The sequence below is a fragment of the Pseudophryne corroboree genome, chromosome 7, assembly GCF_028390025.1.
Source record: "Pseudophryne corroboree isolate aPseCor3 chromosome 7, aPseCor3.hap2, whole genome shotgun sequence".
In the NCBI taxonomy this organism is placed as follows: domain Eukaryota; kingdom Metazoa; phylum Chordata; class Amphibia; order Anura; family Myobatrachidae; genus Pseudophryne; species Pseudophryne corroboree.
Window position 1 is genome coordinate 318,245,725 of NC_086450.1, and position 19,357 is coordinate 318,265,081.

General features: G+C 44.0%; 1 protein-coding gene across 6 annotated transcripts in view; it reads left to right on the forward strand.

Annotated features, from left to right (window-relative positions):
- The window catches only part of CLEC16A (C-type lectin domain containing 16A), a 954,241-nt gene that overhangs the window by 745,954 nt on the left and 188,930 nt on the right, over positions 1-19,357 (forward strand). For 5 of the 6 annotated variants that reach the window (XM_063934295.1, XM_063934290.1, XM_063934293.1 and 2 more), the window contains exon 21: positions 1,098-1,265. The exons of the other annotated variant lie outside the window; for it this stretch is intronic. In XM_063934295.1, coding sequence (XP_063790365.1) covers positions 1,098-1,265 — 168 coding nt within the window. The remainder of the gene's footprint in view (positions 1-1,097; positions 1,266-19,357) is intronic. 6 annotated transcript variants of the gene reach the window in all.

Here is a 19,357-nt window from a genome sequence, read left to right on the forward strand (position 1 = left end):
GGTAATTCTTATTTAACACTGATACAGTTTAGTTTGAAACTAAGATGACATTTCTTTATACCTAATAAGTAATACATCTTAAAAGTTATAGAATAAATATTAAAGTTTGCAAGGAAAGGTGTGCTTGTGAACAATGTCAATAAACAGATCTATGTAATATCTACTGTAAAATAACATAACAAATGTCTTGGATTGGTAATCCCCCTTAAAGTAGATGGGATGTAGTTATGTGACCGGTGGTCATGAGACCGCCGGTCACAATACCTCCCCCTACATTACGCCCCCTTACAATCCGGATAGTCGGCATGCGCAAAGGGCTTGTTGCGCTCCCTCGCCCCTGCTGGCTATCTCGATACTGGGATCCCAGTGTCGGTATGGTGACCGCCCGTCACGCATACCCAACCCAAGTGGATATGCCATGCCCATTAAATGCTGTTTAAGACATGGGTGATACAGTGAAGTATAACGGGTGGTAGTCATGTGACCGCCGGTCGGCTGACCGACAGTCACATGACCTCCTCCATGAGCCCGACGGCTCACTATCCCGATGGTCAGCATGCCGACCAACAGGGACTATTTCCACTCGTGGGTGTCCACGACACCCATAGAGTGGGAATAGAACCCGTGGCGACCGCAGGTCGCCACCGAGCCCGCAGCGTGGCGAGCGCAGCGAGCCCGCAAGGGGCTTGCTGCACTCGCCCCTCCCCGCCGGGATCCCGGCGTCGGTATGCTGCCGGGATCCCGGCGTCGGTAAGGTGACCGGCGGTCAGGAGACTGCCGGTCACCCGTACTACACCCAAGTATGACAGCTACTTCTTACAATGCTTAGGACCTAATCCTTAATGTACTGTAGGGGTGAAGCGATACAAAGTTTGGTTTTCTCCTCTAAATGTACAGTGCTAGTACTATGGCCATGTTTCCTGTTTGAAACACTGAGCTGCCTATTGAACTGATCTTCTCATTTCCTGGCGTAATAGATAGGAGGGAGATTAACTTGAGTGACCCTCCAGTGGGATGTTTGGTCCGATGTAATACTGAGCTTTGGTGAACGTTTGAATCCTTTACTTTCACCTAATGGTGTTTTGTTTCTAATGAAGCTCTTCTAGATCTTCCAGTCCAGCCATCTAAAGAAGTGGTGGGTTTTGGACATAGCTCTTCATCAGCAGCTCAGCATCTACCCTTCCGGTTTTATGAACAATCACGTCGCGTCGGGAGTGATCAAGCAGTGCAGCGCTCTGTCTTTGCATCAGTTGACAAGGTCCCAGGTATGGTGACTTTTTTGCTTCCACATTCAGTTAAAAAATAAATCTAGCCTGTGTTGCCCTCCCCCAATTTCATAAATAACCTTTTATTTACAATACAGAACTAGCATGATTGAATGATGTGTCTGCTTGATCTTCCAGAAAACGTTAACCTAGGAATATGACCATGTTGCCGTGTACAGACAGTTGCTTTCCTTGCCCTGATAGGCAAGTCAGTTTTGATTCAAACAGCTGGTCTGTTATTATTTTATTTTATTTTTAAGTGACATGTAGTTTTGGCAGCACTGTACAGCACACATACAAGTAGCAGTCTAACATCAATGGTTTAGTAAGCATAAATTGGCATATATTTGGAACAATACAGTGTAATATACTGTCAAACTATCTACTACTTGGGCAAGGTTGATGTTTGGTGAGGCATTGAGTTCCAGAGGAGGGGGCTGAGCAGGAAATGTTTTGGAGGTTGCTGTGAGAGTAGGTAATCAGGATGGGGTTGAAGCTGCAACCAGTAGAAGAGTAGAGGGGGCTTGGAGAGCGTGTGATCAGAAATGAAATTAGAGATGTAGCAGAGTCCATAGAGAGTAAGTGCTTTTTTAGTGATGGTCAGAAGTTTGAACTGGATTCTGAGGGTCATTGGGAACCAAGGAGGAGGTTGAAACGCCAATGCAGAGTGGCTAAAAAGGAAGATGAGATGGGCAGCAGTGTTCATGATAGACTGAAATAGGCAAAGGGGGAGGTCAGTGAAGAGGTGGTTACAATAGTCTAAGTTGGAAATGGATGTGTGGATAGAGGTTCTGATGTTTTCATGAATGAGAAAGGGCTTGATCTTAAAGAATGACACCAAGTCTTTGATGAAAAGTAGTCAGCAGAAAGAAAGAAGATGAAGAGATTTGGGATTCTTGTGATTTTTATATATATATATATATATATATATATTATGATATCATTTTATCATTGTACTCTATACTTGATTGTTAAACAGAGACACAATTTCTGTACAGCAGGTTACACAACATCGGGGTGTAGAGTGGATTTTGATTCAGAGGTACCAACAGGCTAAAGCTTCAGGCTGTCCCATGATGCATTGGGGCCTCCTCTATAACCCCGCCTTCAGGCCCTGAGAGCCCCGTTTCGAGTTGGTGCCTGCAGCAGCAGGTCACCTAACAGGAGGGCTGCACTGGGCAGCCCTGAAAAAGCTTTTTGAAAGAAGATTTCTTCTCTGGGCTGTCAGCACTGTATGTCTGTGTGACATTCACCGCTGCAGCTCCATCACCTCCCAAGCGGCGTTGCATACTCCCGCGGCCTGGTTCCCGGATACTTGCGGCGGAGACGTCCTGACTTAGGCACACAGTCGCAGACCGTTCTCTTGGATCGCATGGCTGCTACGGGGAGGGGGTAAGAAGGTCCCCCAGGCGGGACCCACCATTAAATCGCATTCCGTCCGCGGCCTAGGGAGACGGGTCGCGGCGCTGGTGTGGACACGGTCACTGGGCAGGGACCCCACTAGACCACCAAGGGGTTTGAGTACAGATCGGATGTACTAACACACCATTTAATAAGGCTCTCAGTACCCACGTTGGAAGTCCAGCATAGGGGAGCCGAGGCTTGACCTGTAGCCCCTTGCTCGGTCCAGGGCGCCATCTTCTCACAGATTTCCCGCCCTGGAGCTGCTTTACATTCTCCCTCACTCCCTGACTGAGACGCTGGGCACCATCTTCTGAGCATAGCTGCTGCTGGTGTCTGGAATTACAGGGCAAGGTCTCTCTTGTAAAGCCACCTGTACACAGCGCTGAGACTTTACAAACACTTGAGTATCCTACATGTCTTGTCACAGCCAGCGTTAGTCGAGAAAAAGTGTACCTATTACAGAATATATTGTACGAGTATTCCGATATATCCTCCGGTCACTGACCGCGTTGTGTGTGTGTGTATATATATATATATATAAGTCGAGTGCAGCTTTATTGTGATAATATCTGTATTGCCTATGACTGTGTGTGCCTGTATCCTGCGGTGTGGTTTCACTCTTTCTAGGGTATTCAATTATCCGCAAATTCGCGGCAATTTTTCGGGCGAAAATTTTTCGCGGCAATCGGGCAAAAATTGCCGCGAAAATGCTCCGTTTTTCGACCTATTTAATTCCAAACGGGTTTCACGTGAAAATTCTTGCAGTGAAAATGGGGAAATCAGCCTGTACCCCAAAAAATGCTAAACTAACATCGGAAAACAGAAGAGAAGTGTGTTAGAGATCACATTAGAGCGTTTTTGGGGACTTAAATTGTGTGAAATGGCTGTTATATGCATTTTTTTTTTAGCAAAATAAATGCTCTCATTAAATTTGGGGTACATGAAAATGGGTAGAAGTATATATTTGGGTCATTTTAGGGTACTTTTAAAAAAAAAAGTGGAAACAGACCGATTACTCCCATCTGCAAGCCTGAAAACACCTGTCCCACTCATAAAACACCCCAATATACCTGTCCCATACCTTGACCCCAATTTCCATCACTTTGTACTTTTTCACCCCAAAAATGACATGTCATTATTGGCCAATTAAAAATAATTAAAAACCTCAACGTGCCTAATTAGTCATTAAGGGGGGTGTCCCAGGAGTTCTGTACCATATCCAAACATTTTTACCTTAAAATAGTGACTTTTCCTAACTTTTTACCTGCTTCAGAGTAGGTGAAGTGAAATTAGTTAAAAAATGATCACCGATAAATTTTCCAGGAAAATTGAATAGGCTGTAATTGCGTTTCGCGGAAAAAGTCCGGTTTTTCGCGCGAAAACCGGACTTTTCACGCGAAAAGTCCGTTATCGCTGCTAATTGAATATACCCATTTGTGTTTCCCAGATATAACTGTCACTATATTCTGTATTCTAAGGGACTAGTTGCGTCTGGGTCTCATAATATAGTGCAACACAGTATTTATCCAATACGTGTATTCTACTGTGTATTCAGTAACATAATACCGGATTTATTCGCAGGTATTGTACTTTGTCTGACTTTATCGTACTAAGTCGCTCAGTTGTTGCATTCTCACATAATGTCTAACAGAAAGGGCAGTAAATCAGTGGAAGCTCCAGCATCATGCAGAGCATGGTCCAAGGATTTACCAGAGGGGGAAGTGTTATATGATGGTCTGTATAATAATTGTCATACACCTCCCAGTCAGTACGCAGCTCCTGCACCTACACTGGAGCCACCCTGGGCTGCGTTCACCAACCTAGTGGGTACTCTGATGGAACGCCTAGCGCCCCCTATGGGTCCACCGGTGCCACTACCACCTCATATTGTCGCTATGGTGAATCCGCCTTGTGCGGAAAATTTGTCTAACCAACTGCAGCAATTGAATCAGTCTCTGGTTAAACAGAAACCTACACCAGGTCACTGCCGTGTCTCTGGGTCCTCTAAGCGGGCTGCTTCCTCCTCGCAATCCACAAACCTTTCTGATGTCTCATCTGAAGAGGAGGGTGAGCATACTGTGCTGTCGGACACTGAATCATGTGTTACTGATGAGGATTCTCCCTTGCAGATTGATGTCCCTGCCTTGGTGGCTGCTATTAAGCATATCCTTCAAATCACTAATGATGAGGATTCCACTACTGTGGCAAAGATTCCCTCTGCCAAAACGGGCCTTGGCTCGCTATCCTCTCTCTGCAGAGTTATGTAACAAATGGGAGACTAGACCGCTGGTGGATTCTCACGTCACCTGCCTCGTGGTGTCGTCCACTTTGTCTGTCACCACTGTCACCTCACTGAAGGAACTGACAGATAAGTGTGTGGAGGGATGCATGAAGTCTGTATACTACCTTACTAGAGCTATTCATAGACCCACTATAGCTGCCTCCTGGGCTGCAAAAGGTATTGAGGCATGGGTTCAGGCATTAGAGAAAGAGCTGCCCGAATATATTTCTGACAATGCCAGACAATACCTCTCTCACATTACCACCGCCACCTATTACGGTTAGGAGGCGTCCTCTGAGGCTGGTGTATTGGCAGCCAAAGCGTTGACCACGTCTGTCCTGGCTCACCACATACTGTGGTTGAGGTTGTGGAAAGTAGACCTGCACTCCAAAAAGACCTTGGAGGTACTCCCCTTTACTGGGGACATTTTGTTTAGGGAAGACCTAAATAAAATAGTGTTTGAATTGGCAGCCGCTAAGACGGCATTTCTCCCCACTACTAATCCTTCTTCACAGAAGGTAAAAGATACCACTTTTTGTTACTTTTGGCCTCAAGAGAAAGCAAAAGGCCAGGCATACCCAAGACAATCTCATGCTCCCAAAACCACAAAGCTCAAGGCAAAACAATCCTGGGCAGCCCATCAGCCTGCTTCAAAACATGACAAGACTGCTGCATGACGGGGTGGGCTTCCCTCTGGGGGATCCCAGGGTGTGAAGCCAACTTCTACAGTTTCCCAGGTATGGTTAAAGACCACTTCAGACGCATTGGTACTGGAAGTTGCCTCTCACGAGTACGCTGTCTCGTTCAAGAGACGTCCCCCCTTGCCAGTTCTGCACTACGGCCCTCCATTCGGATCCTTTAAAGGTGTAAGCTCTACAAATTGTGGTGAGTTCCCTCCTGAGTACAGGAGTGGTTGTAGCAGTACCTCAGTCCCAGAGAGGTAGAGGTTATTACTCGACCCTGATTATGGTCCCGAAACCCAATGGGTCCTTTCAGCCTATTCTAAATCTCAAATCTTTGAAGAAGTTTGAGAGAGTACCCAGGTTTCGTATGGAAACACTGCGCCATGGAACCCAGAGACTATATGGTACCCCTGGATATACAGGATGCATATCTGCATATACCTATTGCCATGTCGCATCAGCAGTTCCTGCGGTTTGCTATTGGCACCCTTCACTACCAATTCCAGGCTCAACCATTTCCAAGGTTATAGCTGTGATGACGGCCCACCTCCGTTGCCAGGCAGTCAGAATCCTGCCGTATTTGGATGACCTGCTGATTCTTGCGAATTCCCACAAAGTACTCCTCAGTCATCTGCAACTGACTGTAACCTTCCTGCAAGCCCACCGGGTGGCTTATCAATTGGAAGAAGTCCTCGCTGGTCCCAGCTCAGAGCATAGTGCACCTGGGGGCACTCATGGACATGCACACAGTCAGAGACTGTTTCTGTCTCCAGAAAAAGTCCTGAAGCTTCAGGAGAGGATACGATGCGTCCTTCGTCGCCCCAGAGTGTCGATACACTCGACGATGCAAGTACTTGGCCTGATGGTGTCAGCCTTCTACATGGTAGAGTACGCACAACTTCATTCCCACCAACTACAGAGGTTAATCATTTCCATGTGGTACGGCCTACCTCATTAGATAAGATCTCAATTTATTTCTCTGACTCTGGAGGTTCATGTGTCTGGCTCCAGGACAAGCAATTGAGTAGGGGCCGTCCCTTCTGGATCCCCGACTGGGTCCTTCTGACCGGTTGCCAGTCTAAGGGGATGGGGAGCGATATTGGAGCAACACTCTTTTCAGGGTCGCTGGATCAAGGAGGAATCAGTCCTCCCAATAAACATTCTAGCGTTGAGGGCAGTGTACAATGCATGCAGTCCTTGTTGAGCGGAACGCCATCTGCCAGCCATATCGGCAGTATTCATTCTGGGTATCCTGAACTGGGAAGCGGACTTCCTCAGTCGCCAGGATGTGCACACCGGAGAGTGGAGTCTTTATCCAGAAGTCTTTCAACTCCTAGTGGACAGGTGGGGCCTACCAGACATAGACCTCATGGCGTCTCGACACAATCACAAGGTTCCGGTCTTCGGATCAAGGACAAGGGATCCTCTAGCAGCGTTCACGGAGGTTCAAACAAGGAGGAATACTGTTTGTAGTCTCTCCAGCGAGGCCCAGATGGCATTGTTTCTTAGACCTGCAGGATCTGTCGACAGAGCATCCCCTTCTACTTCCTCAACACCCAGACCTCCTCGTACAGGGCCTTTGTTTTTACCCAGACCTGGCCAGACTGGCTTTGAAGGCGTGTCTCTTGGTGCATTACTCCTGAGGGCCAAAGGATTCTTCGAGGCGGTTATCCAAACTATGTTGAAGGTCCGCAAACTGGCATCTGCCCGGATTTATTACAGGGTTTAGAATTCTTACTTCACCTAGTGTGCTGATAAGACTTATGATGCATACAGATTCAGAACTATGAGAATTCTTGCCTTTCTGCAATGAGGCCTGGGCTTAGGCCTTGGTCTGGCATCCCTCAAGGTTCACATATCTGCCTTGTCGGTTTTTAGAGAAAATTTGCATCTATACCTGATGTTCATACATTCACTCAGGGTGTACTGTGGATTCAGCCTCCCTATGTCCCTCCTGTGGCTCCATGGGATCTAGTTGTTGTATTAAATGCCCTGCAAGAGTCTCCATTTGAACCTCTTGAATCGGTGGACCTTAAATGGCTCACCACCAAGGTCCTGTTCTTGCTGGCTATTGCCTCTGCAAGACGGGTGTCAGACTTAGGCGCTCTGTCCTGTCATCCACCCTTTTTGATTTTTCACCGTGACCAGGCAGTTCTACGAACTCCCCCAGGTTATTTGCCTAAGGTGGTGTCATCTTTTCACCTTAACCAAGAGATTGTGGTTCCAGCCTTTATTTCTTCGGAATTATCTTGCAGAGAGCGGTCTTTGGATGTTAGGGCTCTCCATATCTATGTGGAGAGGATTGCCTCTATCAGGAGGTCAGATACCCTTTTTGTCCTGTTTGGTTTCCACAAACGTGGCTGGCCTGCAAATAAGCAAACCTTGACCTGATGGATTAGAAGGGTGATTGCACAAGCCTATGTACAGACTGGACTCCCAGTTCCTGCCGCTATTAATGCCCATTCTATTTGGTCTGTTGTACCTTCTTGAGCAGCTCACCGCGGCACGTTCGCTGAACAATTGTGCAAGGCGGCTATGTCGTCCTCAGTGAACACGTTTCTGAGGTTCTATGCCTTTGATACTTTCGCCTCCCAGGATGCTTCCTTTGGACGCCAGATTCTCATATCCACTAAGGCGCGTCCCCTTCCTTGAGGAACTGCTTTAGGACATCCTCGATGTTTCCCTGTTGAAACCAATGTAACCTGCTTCAGAAAAGGAGTGTTATGGTAGATTTACCATGGTTAACACTCTTTCTGCGAGGTACATTGGGTTCCACAGGGTGCCCACCCTGACGCACCTTTCTTCTATGGGTTTGTATGGCATTAGCCGCTGATACCTTCTTCTGTCGTGAGAATGTGGTTCTATGTGACAAACATCTACCTTCTCTCTTGCCTGCTCGTGCATTGGACTGGTTAACGAAACTGAGCACTCAGTGCCTGGAGGCGGGATTATAGAGGAGGCCCCATTGCATCCTGGGACAACCTGAAGCTTTAACCTGTTGGTGCCTCTGGATCAAGATCACACCTCGATGTTTCCATGTGGAACCCAATGTACCTCGCAGAAAGACTGTTAACCATGGTAAGTCTACCATAACACTTCTTTTTCTTTACTTTTGAAGGTGCATGCCCTACACAAAGGCAAGTCCCTAACATCAAAACAAACAATACACTGGCGTCTATGATACGCTACCAGATACGCTTAAGGGGGAATGTGGGTACCCTCTGTGCTTCAGATGTGCTGCACATTACCCTTAATCTCTGTAATAAATTACATTAAAACATTTAATCAATGAGACACCTACAAACTATGACAAACAAATGTGCCATAAAGCAGGTGGCAGCTGGGGATGCAGGCTCAGAGGGGCACCTGTTTCCCATTACTATTCTAATTACTCTTCACTAAATTAAAAATAAACATAGACCAGTAACTTTCATTCTTCTGTCACAGCCCTCTAAGGGTTGCCCCAACACATAATACTATAACAAAATTATTTAAAACCTCTTCAAAGTTAATATATAATTTGAATATATACTTGTACAATTTAGCTAAATGTGTTCTGCAACATATCTTTCTGTTACCGTTTAAAATAGAAACCATCTCATTTGCCATTGTTTATAGGTTCTAGCACTGAGTATGAAGCACACATACAGTACAGTAGTACTGTATTGCATTTTGTTTTATCTAGCAAATATGTTCAGTCTCACAGGTTAATGTACATGGGCTTTGCAATGACCGCTTCAAATCAAAATCCCTGGAAGGATAGTATTGTATGAAAGCATTAAGCAAGAAAATACCTAGAAGGAGCGCAGTGTCAGGCAGGTGACAAAGGAGATAGGTCATACTGTACATAATCCGAGATCAAGACACAATTAGAGTTCAAGACCATATCTGTCAATGTCGTTAAAGTCCAACAAAATGAGAGAGACAAGGTTAGCAACAACACAAGGAAACTGTTTTCCTGTCAGGGAGCAAGTGAAACGATCTAATACCTTATGTCACTAATGTCAAAGATAACACCATGTCACCATGCATACACAGTCACATGTGCATAGCTTGTTGATGAGATCAGTGGGAAAGTGAAAGGTATTTTTCGTACACACTTAAGTAGTTGCGAACCAGGTTGTGCAACTTTCTACTGCGTGTTAAATCTGTGACTTTGACTTTCTGGTATTCAATTAGAAATCTGCATTAAGTTAACGTGGCTTCCAACTGGAGCTAACATAGCATTTGGTTCCCTACCCCCAGACTAGGTGAAAAGAAAAGGATTAAAAAACTAGGGTAAAATCCTTTATTTTAGTGTAAAAATGCCAGGACACAATGCAGTACCCCTGGGAAACCCCTCCCAATGAATAATTTATTTAGAGGTTTTTATTGGTAAAATATGGCAATAATGACTTCATTTTTTTTATTTTACTTTTCTCTATAAAACATAAGAATGACTTAAATGGTACAGTATGTGGCATATATGTTTATGTTTTGTATTTATGAGAAAGGGGTTTTTGAACTTACAGTTGGGAGTTGCAAGTGTTGGGTTTTTTTTTTAGCTTTATACAAATGAGTATATACACACTTAAATAATTAGTACAGGTTGAGTCTCCCGTATCCAAAATTCTGAAATACGGAATATTCTGAAATAGAATTTTTTTTTAGTGCAACGGAGATGGTGACACCTTTGCTTTCTGGAGGGTCAGCGTACACAAACTTTGCTGAATGCACAAAATTATAAGAAATGTATGAAACGACCTTCAGGCTTTGTGTATAAGGTGTATATGAAGCATAAATGCATTCTGTGGTTAAGCTTGGGTCCCATCCATAAGATATCAAGATATCTCATTATTGTCCCAAATCAGATACTGTGTCCAAAATACTTCTGGTCCCAAGCATTTTGGATATGGGAGATTCAACCTGTACATTTTTCCATTATTAATAACATTTACAAAAGATCAATAATTTTACACTATTTAACTGCATCCAATACTTTTCTTATAGCCACTAGCCACCTTCTATACTCTCCTACTCAACACTTTTTTGGTGTCCTGGGTGATTTCCCTACTCTTTCCTGTACTTCACATAGATGCTCACTATAGAATTACTGGGTGACATTGACGCTATGCCAGTTTCTACTTGAACTGCATAGGTACCGTACCGGGAACACACTTTCTGCAAATATCGCACAAAGTGCACAGTAATTTACACATTAAATTCTGCCCTAAGTGTAAGGTACATTATTTTCCTTTTTCTTCTTGGCTGGGAACAGAGAGATTTTAATCAAAATAGAAGTTTTACTGTTTCTGGGCTTTATTTCAATTGAATCAGCAAAACCTTTTCCATTGCAGTGTGACTAATTTGCTAAGACTGTGCTTAGATTCATATCTTATAATATTTACAAAATGGAAAGAATAGTGTCCATATCTTAGCTCGTATGAACAACTTTTTGGCTCATACTGTCATGTTCTGACTTCCCTGAAAAAGTGAAGTTAGGTTAATTTAACCATGTTTAAAATGAACTATAAGATCTTCTTGGAATTATGAGCTCTTGTCCTCCAGTATAGAGATAATGTGGCTCATATTGCAACTGTACACCAAATATTAGGGAAAAAGTCCTCCTTCGACGGAACAGAGCATGGACTTCTGCCAAGGGTAGAGCTACCATAGGTGCAGGGAGTGTAGCTACTGTAGGACTCAGAGCTGAAGGGGCCCACCTACTCTGTCAAAGTTGCATGTGTTCTATACATTGTTCACCATTAAGTGGTATATAAGGGTCCTTCCCAACGTTTGCCATTCAGCCTACAATGTAACTAGGTATGCCCCTGGACCTGCTCATTGTAATGTGATATAAAATGAACTAGAGGGCATTATATGTTACATAATGTAAACTGGGGCACTGTAATGTGGCACAATATGAAGTGGAGGCACAGTAAATGTGATAAAATATAACCTAGGGGGCACTGTAATATGGCACAGTATGAAGTGGAGACACTATACTTTGGCATAATATGAACTGAGGGGCACTGTAATGTGACATAATATGAACAGGGGGCGCTGTAATGTCATAATGTGAATAGGAGGTACTGTGTTCCATAATGTGTACTGGCAGCCGTACAATGTGACATAACGTGGACTAGGACACTAGTGTGGTTCATAAAATAAACTAGGGCACTACTACGGGGCATAACATTAGCTAAGGTTAACAACTGCTTTGGAGAGGTGTCTCTATAGAAGCATTGGGACAGAGGTCCATTCAAAATGTTGCTATGGGGCACTCAAAGTTCTGGCTATGTCCCTGGCTTCTGGCATGATCACTATCAGACCTGCAGTATTCAGTGACGTGCGGTCAGGTGGGGCAGAGCTTCTCCAGTCATACTCCAGTATACTCGAGATCTGACTATAAAAATGAATACGAAAAATACAAAGAAGATATTCTAAACATAGATAAAACTCTGGAGTATACGGAGTGCCTCATCTGCCTACCTTGTCCGCACATCTCTGATCAAACTCACCAAATTTCCAACAGTATATACTGCTGCACCTGTGTGTAATGCCCACACAAACCACCTGGCTCGTATACATGTTTGTAGATCTGGCTCTGATACTAGCCAGTGCCTCCTGTGCCATTTACCTCACTGCTAGTCACTGGCACTACTAAATGTTCAAATGTTCACACTGCATTTTTTGAGTTCTTCCTGCTCTTTACTATACTTTGAATACAGATGTATACTTTGTAAACTCAGGTTTAGTGTTTTGTTTTGTTTCTTTCGTATGCTACATTACCACTTGTTCATTTGGTTTTTTATGGGGGGGAGTGTTTTTTGGCTCTGCTGAACATCACTTTTGTTTTGGTTTGCTTTATATACTTCCTTTGCTGCCGACTCATGCATTTATACAGCAAGATCAGAGCAGACAGGATGTAGATTTTAAATAATTACATCATCACGGTCTCCAGTTATGTGGTGAAAGGTGACCTTGTAGAGTCTGACTTCTTTCTCCTTCAACTCATGTAGAGAAACTAATAGCGATGACAGAAAAAACCCTTTTTATTATATTTCTGCTACCGGAATTGTAAGATGCAAGAAATACAAACATTGCATTCCTAACTTCAGTGATGCCCAAAATACCTGCTAACATGTCTTAATCCTCCAAACTCTGGTATAACCCTGTGTTTGTCAGCCTGCCTTATGTTTTTATTAGGGTATTAGATGTTGCATTAAAATAAATCCTTGAGGCAGTTCAATTAAAATGGAAAATTCTGACCTACTGTAAATAGAGTGCCTTGGTTAGTGTATTCAGGTTCCAGTGAGCGTACAGTGGTATAGTCACAGAACATTTCACCGTTAGAATTGCCCTTTGGATAGTAAAAGAATATTTTTAGTGCACAAAATATGTTTTTATTTGCTGTGGTATGCTATGTCAACACGTGGTCATAATGTTGCCAAAGTAGACACTGATGAAATGTCTGCATGTTAGACTGTTCTGGGTCCCAGCAGTCATGTGACTATCGGATGTGAATAATCAAATCGACAGTGTCTAGGTCGACAATGTTTAGGTCGACTACTATAGTTCGACAGGGTTTGAAGGTCGACAGGGTTTCTAGGTCGACAAGTGCTAGGTCGACAGGTGAAATGGTCGACATGAGGGGGGGGTTTTGTGTCGTTTTCTGCGTACAGTGAGCGGGAAGCCGAATTAGTGCACCCTGTCCCCTCACATGGCTTGCTTCGCTTGCCATGCTTCGGGCAATTACCGTTCCAATCGTAGTCCACGTGGATCATTAAGTATGAAAAAGTTAAAAAATAGAAAAAATATGTGAAAAACTCATGTTGACCTTTAGACCTGTCGACCTAGCACATGTCAACCTAGAAACCCTGTCGACATTCAAACCCTGTCGACCTATAGTTGTTGACCTAGACAGTGTCGATCTTCAGACCGGGTCCCGTGACCATCACTCCTGGCGGAATCATTTGATCCTCCAGCATTCCAGTGAATATTTATCTTCTGTCCTTAACCCTAACCCGCCCTCTATTACTTAACCTCCACAGACCCTGCAGCGTATCCCTGGCCTCCCCCTAGTGCCTAACCCCTTACCCTCCCACTTGTCGACTTTCTGACCATGTCAATATTTAACATGTCAACTGAGAAAGTTGACATGTTGACTGTCGACTTTTTAACAATTTCAACATCATAGGTACACTGGATACATGGTGCAAAGTGATATATCCTTAAAACACAGATCATGCACAACAGAATAAACAATTTCTGAAGCACTTTTGGAGCACTTGCTGGAGCCGGGTGGACGCTGCTGTGAGCGGCGGCTGTGACATCCTCCCGCTCTCCCCGTCTGGCTGCCCGCGGCTCTCCCCGTCACTGCTCCCGCATCCCACTCACTTCGACTTTTTTTAAAGTCGAAGTGAGATGGTCGAAAAGGGGGCCAAAACCTGACGGTTCTGGACCCGTTTTCGACACAAGCATGTGGATCGGCAGCTATTCCGCCAATCCACGTGCTTTTCGACAAGTCGAATTCCTCGACTTGTCGAATATATTGAATAGGTCGGAACCCCTTCCGACCTAAAAAAGTCGAAAATTTCCGTCTTTTTCGACAGACGGTAGCTTTCGACGTCAATTGAATATACCCCATAATATCTTCTCTATAGAGTATTTGCATTCTAGCGTGTTGCATATACTGTAGCTACTGTACAATGAATTGTATGTTACAATTTTTTTATTTTTTTTAAAGAATATTCCAAAAATTTGTGCTGTGGCTTTTTAACTTTCCTCTGTAGACTTCTTGTGGGACATTTTAATTAACATGTTCATTTGTTTCCCAAGATATATTCATATGGTCCTTTAACTAACCAGACTGCGATACCCAAGAGGAGATTTCCCAGCAGTAGACAGCCAGCTCACATTTCCCAATCTATAGCTGGTAATTTATGCTCTCCCTGTACTTGCTCAGATACACATCCTGTATGATTCAATCAGACAGCCTTTATACAGGTTGAGTATCCCATATCCAAATATTCCGAAATACGGAATATTCCGAAATACGGATTTTTTTGAGTGAGAGTGAGATATTGAAACCTTTGTTTTTTGATGGCTCAATGTACACAGACTTTGTTTATTACACAAAGTTATTAAAAATATTGTATTAAATTACCTTTAGGCTATGTGTATAAGGTGTATATGAAACATAAATGAATTGTGTGAATGTAGACACACTTTGTTTAATGCACAAAGTTATAAAAAATATAATTTAAAATGACCTTCAGGCTGTGTGTATCAGGTGTATATGAAACATAAATGCATTCTGTGCTTAGATTTAGGTCCCATCACCATGATATCTCATTATGGTATGCAATTATTCCAAAATACGGAAAAATCCGATATCCAAAATACCTCTGGTCCCAAGCATTTTGGATAAGGGAGACTCAACCTGTACTATGTGCCACTTGTGAGAATATTAATGACACAAATTTTGGAAGGATGTGGTAGACAAAAGCTTTGTTATTATTTTTCAATTTTTTAAAAAATACAGGTAACTTCGACACTTTGCAGGCACTTGTGTTGTCTGCTTTCAACACATGCTTCTTAGCCGAGTCTCTACGGGATGTTCCAGTTCTGAAGCAGAGTACAAGCAGGCTGTCATATCTATACACACTGCATAATAAAACTGTAAGGTTTGTGTCTGTACATAGCAAGTTTTTTTTTATGAGAAAAATACTTCTAGGGACTGTTTATGAACTATGGAGACCAAAAAAAGTCTGAAGTTTTCTCTGTCGGGCTGTTCCCGCATCACAGAAATTGTATAGCTTAGTGACCAGCTGCAGAAAGAAACAAAGGTACAGATGTGTCCTCATACAGTATATCTAGCCTCAATAGACTATACACTGAGAAATGCCTGCCTTGGATGGAGATAAAGTACCAGCTAATCGGCTCCTAACTGCCATGTCACAGGCTGGCTTTGCAAAATGACAGTTAGTAGCTGATGCTGGTATTTTATGTCCATCCATTTTATCTCCGTCCACAGGCTTAGTAAATAGACCCCTCAGTCTGTGACTGACTCACGGAAGACTGAAGAGAGGACATGGAGATTGGCTGCTGCTCTCCTTTAATAGGGGGGGGGGGGGGATGCATATATCCACCTATTTAGAGTTATAGAAATTCATTATCATCTTTTATTTCTATTGAATGGTGCTACAAAAACACATTACATGGGTATACACAGAACAGACAAGAAACAAATGAACAGAGGTACTATTACAGTCTGCAAAATGCATGAGCTTGATGGGAAAGAAAGGTGAGAGAGAGTATGAATGGAGATGAGGTCGGAGATGTAAGGAAGAAGACTGGCTTAGGACTTTGTAAGTGAATGAGAGTTTAAATTTGATTCAGTATACAGTAGTACAGGGAGAAAATTACAGATTGTGGGGCGGCAGGTTAGGAAAATGAGGCAAGCAGCATAGGTGAGAAAAGGTTGAATAGAAGTGAGCCCTTGCGGGCTCACTGCACTCCCCACGCTGCAGGATTGGTGCCTCACTGCGTTCGCCACAGGATCTTTTCCCACTCTATGCGTGTCATGGACACCCACGGGTGTGAATAGCCCTGGTGCACTGGGATTCCGGCTGACAGCATTTTTGGCACACCTTCTAAGTGATTAATAAATTAAGTGTTGCGCCTACCAGACTGTCTAATCCTGAGCTAGATTGAGCATGTTTGTCCATTTTTATTGACTATTACGGGATAGGCTAGAATTTGTCTTGATTATGTGCTGTGTATATATTTCTACAAATATTAACCTAGTTCCCTAAACTTAAAATAACTATATAGATTTGAAGTCTATACAACTAATTACGAGGATGTTGTTGGACACTGCTGTCCTGCTGTGCCACTGAGCAAGGCATTGTAAAAAGTAACCTTTCCCGCAGTAGTGATTGCAGTTTTCCTTTGAAATATCAATTACAATGAAGAGAGATGTTCATATGTGATAATCATGCTTTATAATGGTCTATTTAAAGAATGTTCCAAAAGTAGTCTTCTAATCTGCATTCCCAGAGAGACAATCTCTTGATAAGTTACCAATTTCCAGTGAATAGACTTTTATGACCTGTGGCCCAGTAGAACATTGTACTACTTCCTAATGCTTTATAACACTACTCTATAATAGTATATACTGTAGTCTATACTGCTACTTTATGTTTATTTACACTGACTTCTCACAAGGTAATATACTGGAACTGCAAGTTTCACAGATACTGCCATATGTGGGATGAACCATTATAGCAAAATTCTTTAATTCAACTGTATTTATAAAAGCAAGTATACCTGGATGTTTTAGTGTCTATTGCTTATGGAGTATATGTCACTGAAAGCAAATGTAGTGTAGTAAAGTGTCTCCCAAACTAACAATTCAGGTTTTAACAATGTTTATGCTTGAGCACACGTGACATAATTACAGTTGTGTCCACTAACATCATTGCTACAGTTTCCCCAGGCAGCCCCTGTCGACTTCGGCGTATATGCAATTGCAGTCGAATTCCGACTGGAATTCAACCATTTTTAAATTCGACACAATTCGACAGTCACATACCCTCCCGCTGGGACCCGAATTCGACATATTCAATAAAAAACAGATTCGACAGTCCCGCTGTCGAAAAACGGACCAATTGACAGATATGTACGTCCTGGATTCGACTTTTTGGACAGCACAAAAATGTTTAAAAAACCCAGAAAAAAATTGCGTGGGGTCCCCCCTCCTAAGCATAACCAGCCTCGGGCTCTTTGAGCCGGTCCTGGTTGTAAAAATACGGGGGGGAAATTGACAGGGGATCCCCCGTATTTTCACAACCAGCACCGGGCTCTGCGTCCGGTCCTGGTGCAAAAAATACGGGGGACAAATAGCGTAGGGGTCCCCCGTATTTTTAACACCAGCACCGGGCTCCACTAGTCAGAGAGATAATGCCACAGCCGGGGGACACTTTTATATCGGTCCCTGCGGCCGTGGCATTAAATCACTAACTAGTCACCCCTGGCCGGGGTACCCTGGAGGAGTGGGGACCCGTTAAATCAAGGGGTCCCCCCCTCCAGCCACCCAAGGGCCAGGGGTGAAGCCCGAGGCTGTCCCCCCCCCCCCCCCCCCCATCCAAGGGCTGCGGATGGGGGGCTGATAGCCAAGTGACAAAATAAAGAGTATTGTTTTTTGTAGCAGAACTACAAGTCCCAGCAAGCCTCCCCCGCAAGCTGGTACTTGGAGAACCACAAGTACCAGCATGCGGGGGGAAACGGGCCCGCTGGTACCTGTAGTTCTACTAAATTTATACTCGCCAAAATCCAGTGTAGATCTGTCCTCTTCTGTTTTGTAATCCACGCAAAAAAACAAACCGGAAAACCCGATCCACGCTGACCGCGAGTAACCTCACCGCTGACCGCAAAGTTCCCACCATTGAAGATAATGGAGCGGCTGTGCAATGCGCCATCTGACAGCTCAGAAGCGCACACCCAATCAGGAGAGTGCCACGACGTGGCGCTCCCTGATTGGCTGAAGGGACCCTCTGTGACAGGAGTCACGGGGGGTCCCGGCATTCGGGGAAAGGGGTCCCATGTGTAAACATGGGACCCCTTTCAGTGCGTGGTCCGGGTAAATGCGGTTTGTTTTTTTGCCAAGTACGTGGATTACAAAACAGAAGAGGACAGATCTACACTGGATTTTGGTGAGTATAATTTTATTTTCAGGTACACCGTGGATTCTACTTGGAGAAGTGGACCGAACCTCGTGTCAACATAGGTAAATATGTGTGTGTCGGCATGTATGTAATAAAGTTTTACTTTCACGGTGTGCGTGTACTGTTTTTATTTGGGTATTTTTTTGTAGTAGAACTACAGGTACCAGCGGGCCCGTTTCCCCCCGCATGCTGGTACTTGTGGTTCTCCAAGTACCAGCTTGCGGGGGAGGCTTGCTGGGACTTGTAGTTCTGCTACAAAAAAAAACAATATTCTTTCTTTGTGTCACTTGGCTATCAGCCTCCCATCCGCAGCCCATGGATGGGGGGGACAGCCTCGGGCTTCACCCCTGGCCCTTGGGTGGCTGGAGAGGGGGGACCCCTTGATTTAAGGGGTCCCCACTCCTCCAGTGTACCCCGGCCAGGGGTGACTAGTTAGTGATTTAATGCCAGGGCCGCAGGGACCGATATAAAAGTGTCCCCCAGCTGTGGCATTATCTCTCTGACTAGTGGAGCCCGGTACTGGTGTGAAAAATACGAGGGACCCCTACGCTTTTTGTCTCCCAAATTTTTTGCACCAGGACCGGACGCAGAGCCCGGTGCTGGTTGTGAAAATACGGGGGATCCCCTATCATTCCCCCCCCCCCCGTATTTTTACAACCAGGACCGGCTCAAAGAGCCCAAGGCTGGTTATGCTTAGGAGGGGGGACCCCACGCATTTTTTTTCTTGATTTTAACCCATTCCCACCCCTTCCCACTGAAAACCATGCTCTGATCTCTCCATATTATTTTAGTCAGTTAAAAAAAAAATATTCTTTAAAAAAATATATAAATAATACTTGTGTCTCCTAATAGACAAACCAAGTACATAATCCCTTCTAATATAAATAGATATGCTATTAGCAATAAAAAAAAACACAAAAAAAAACATGTTTTTAAAAAAAAATTATTAGATTCCGCCAGCAAAGTGAGGCGGAATGAAATTGACGAAATTACTGTCAAAAAGCACTGTTGTTG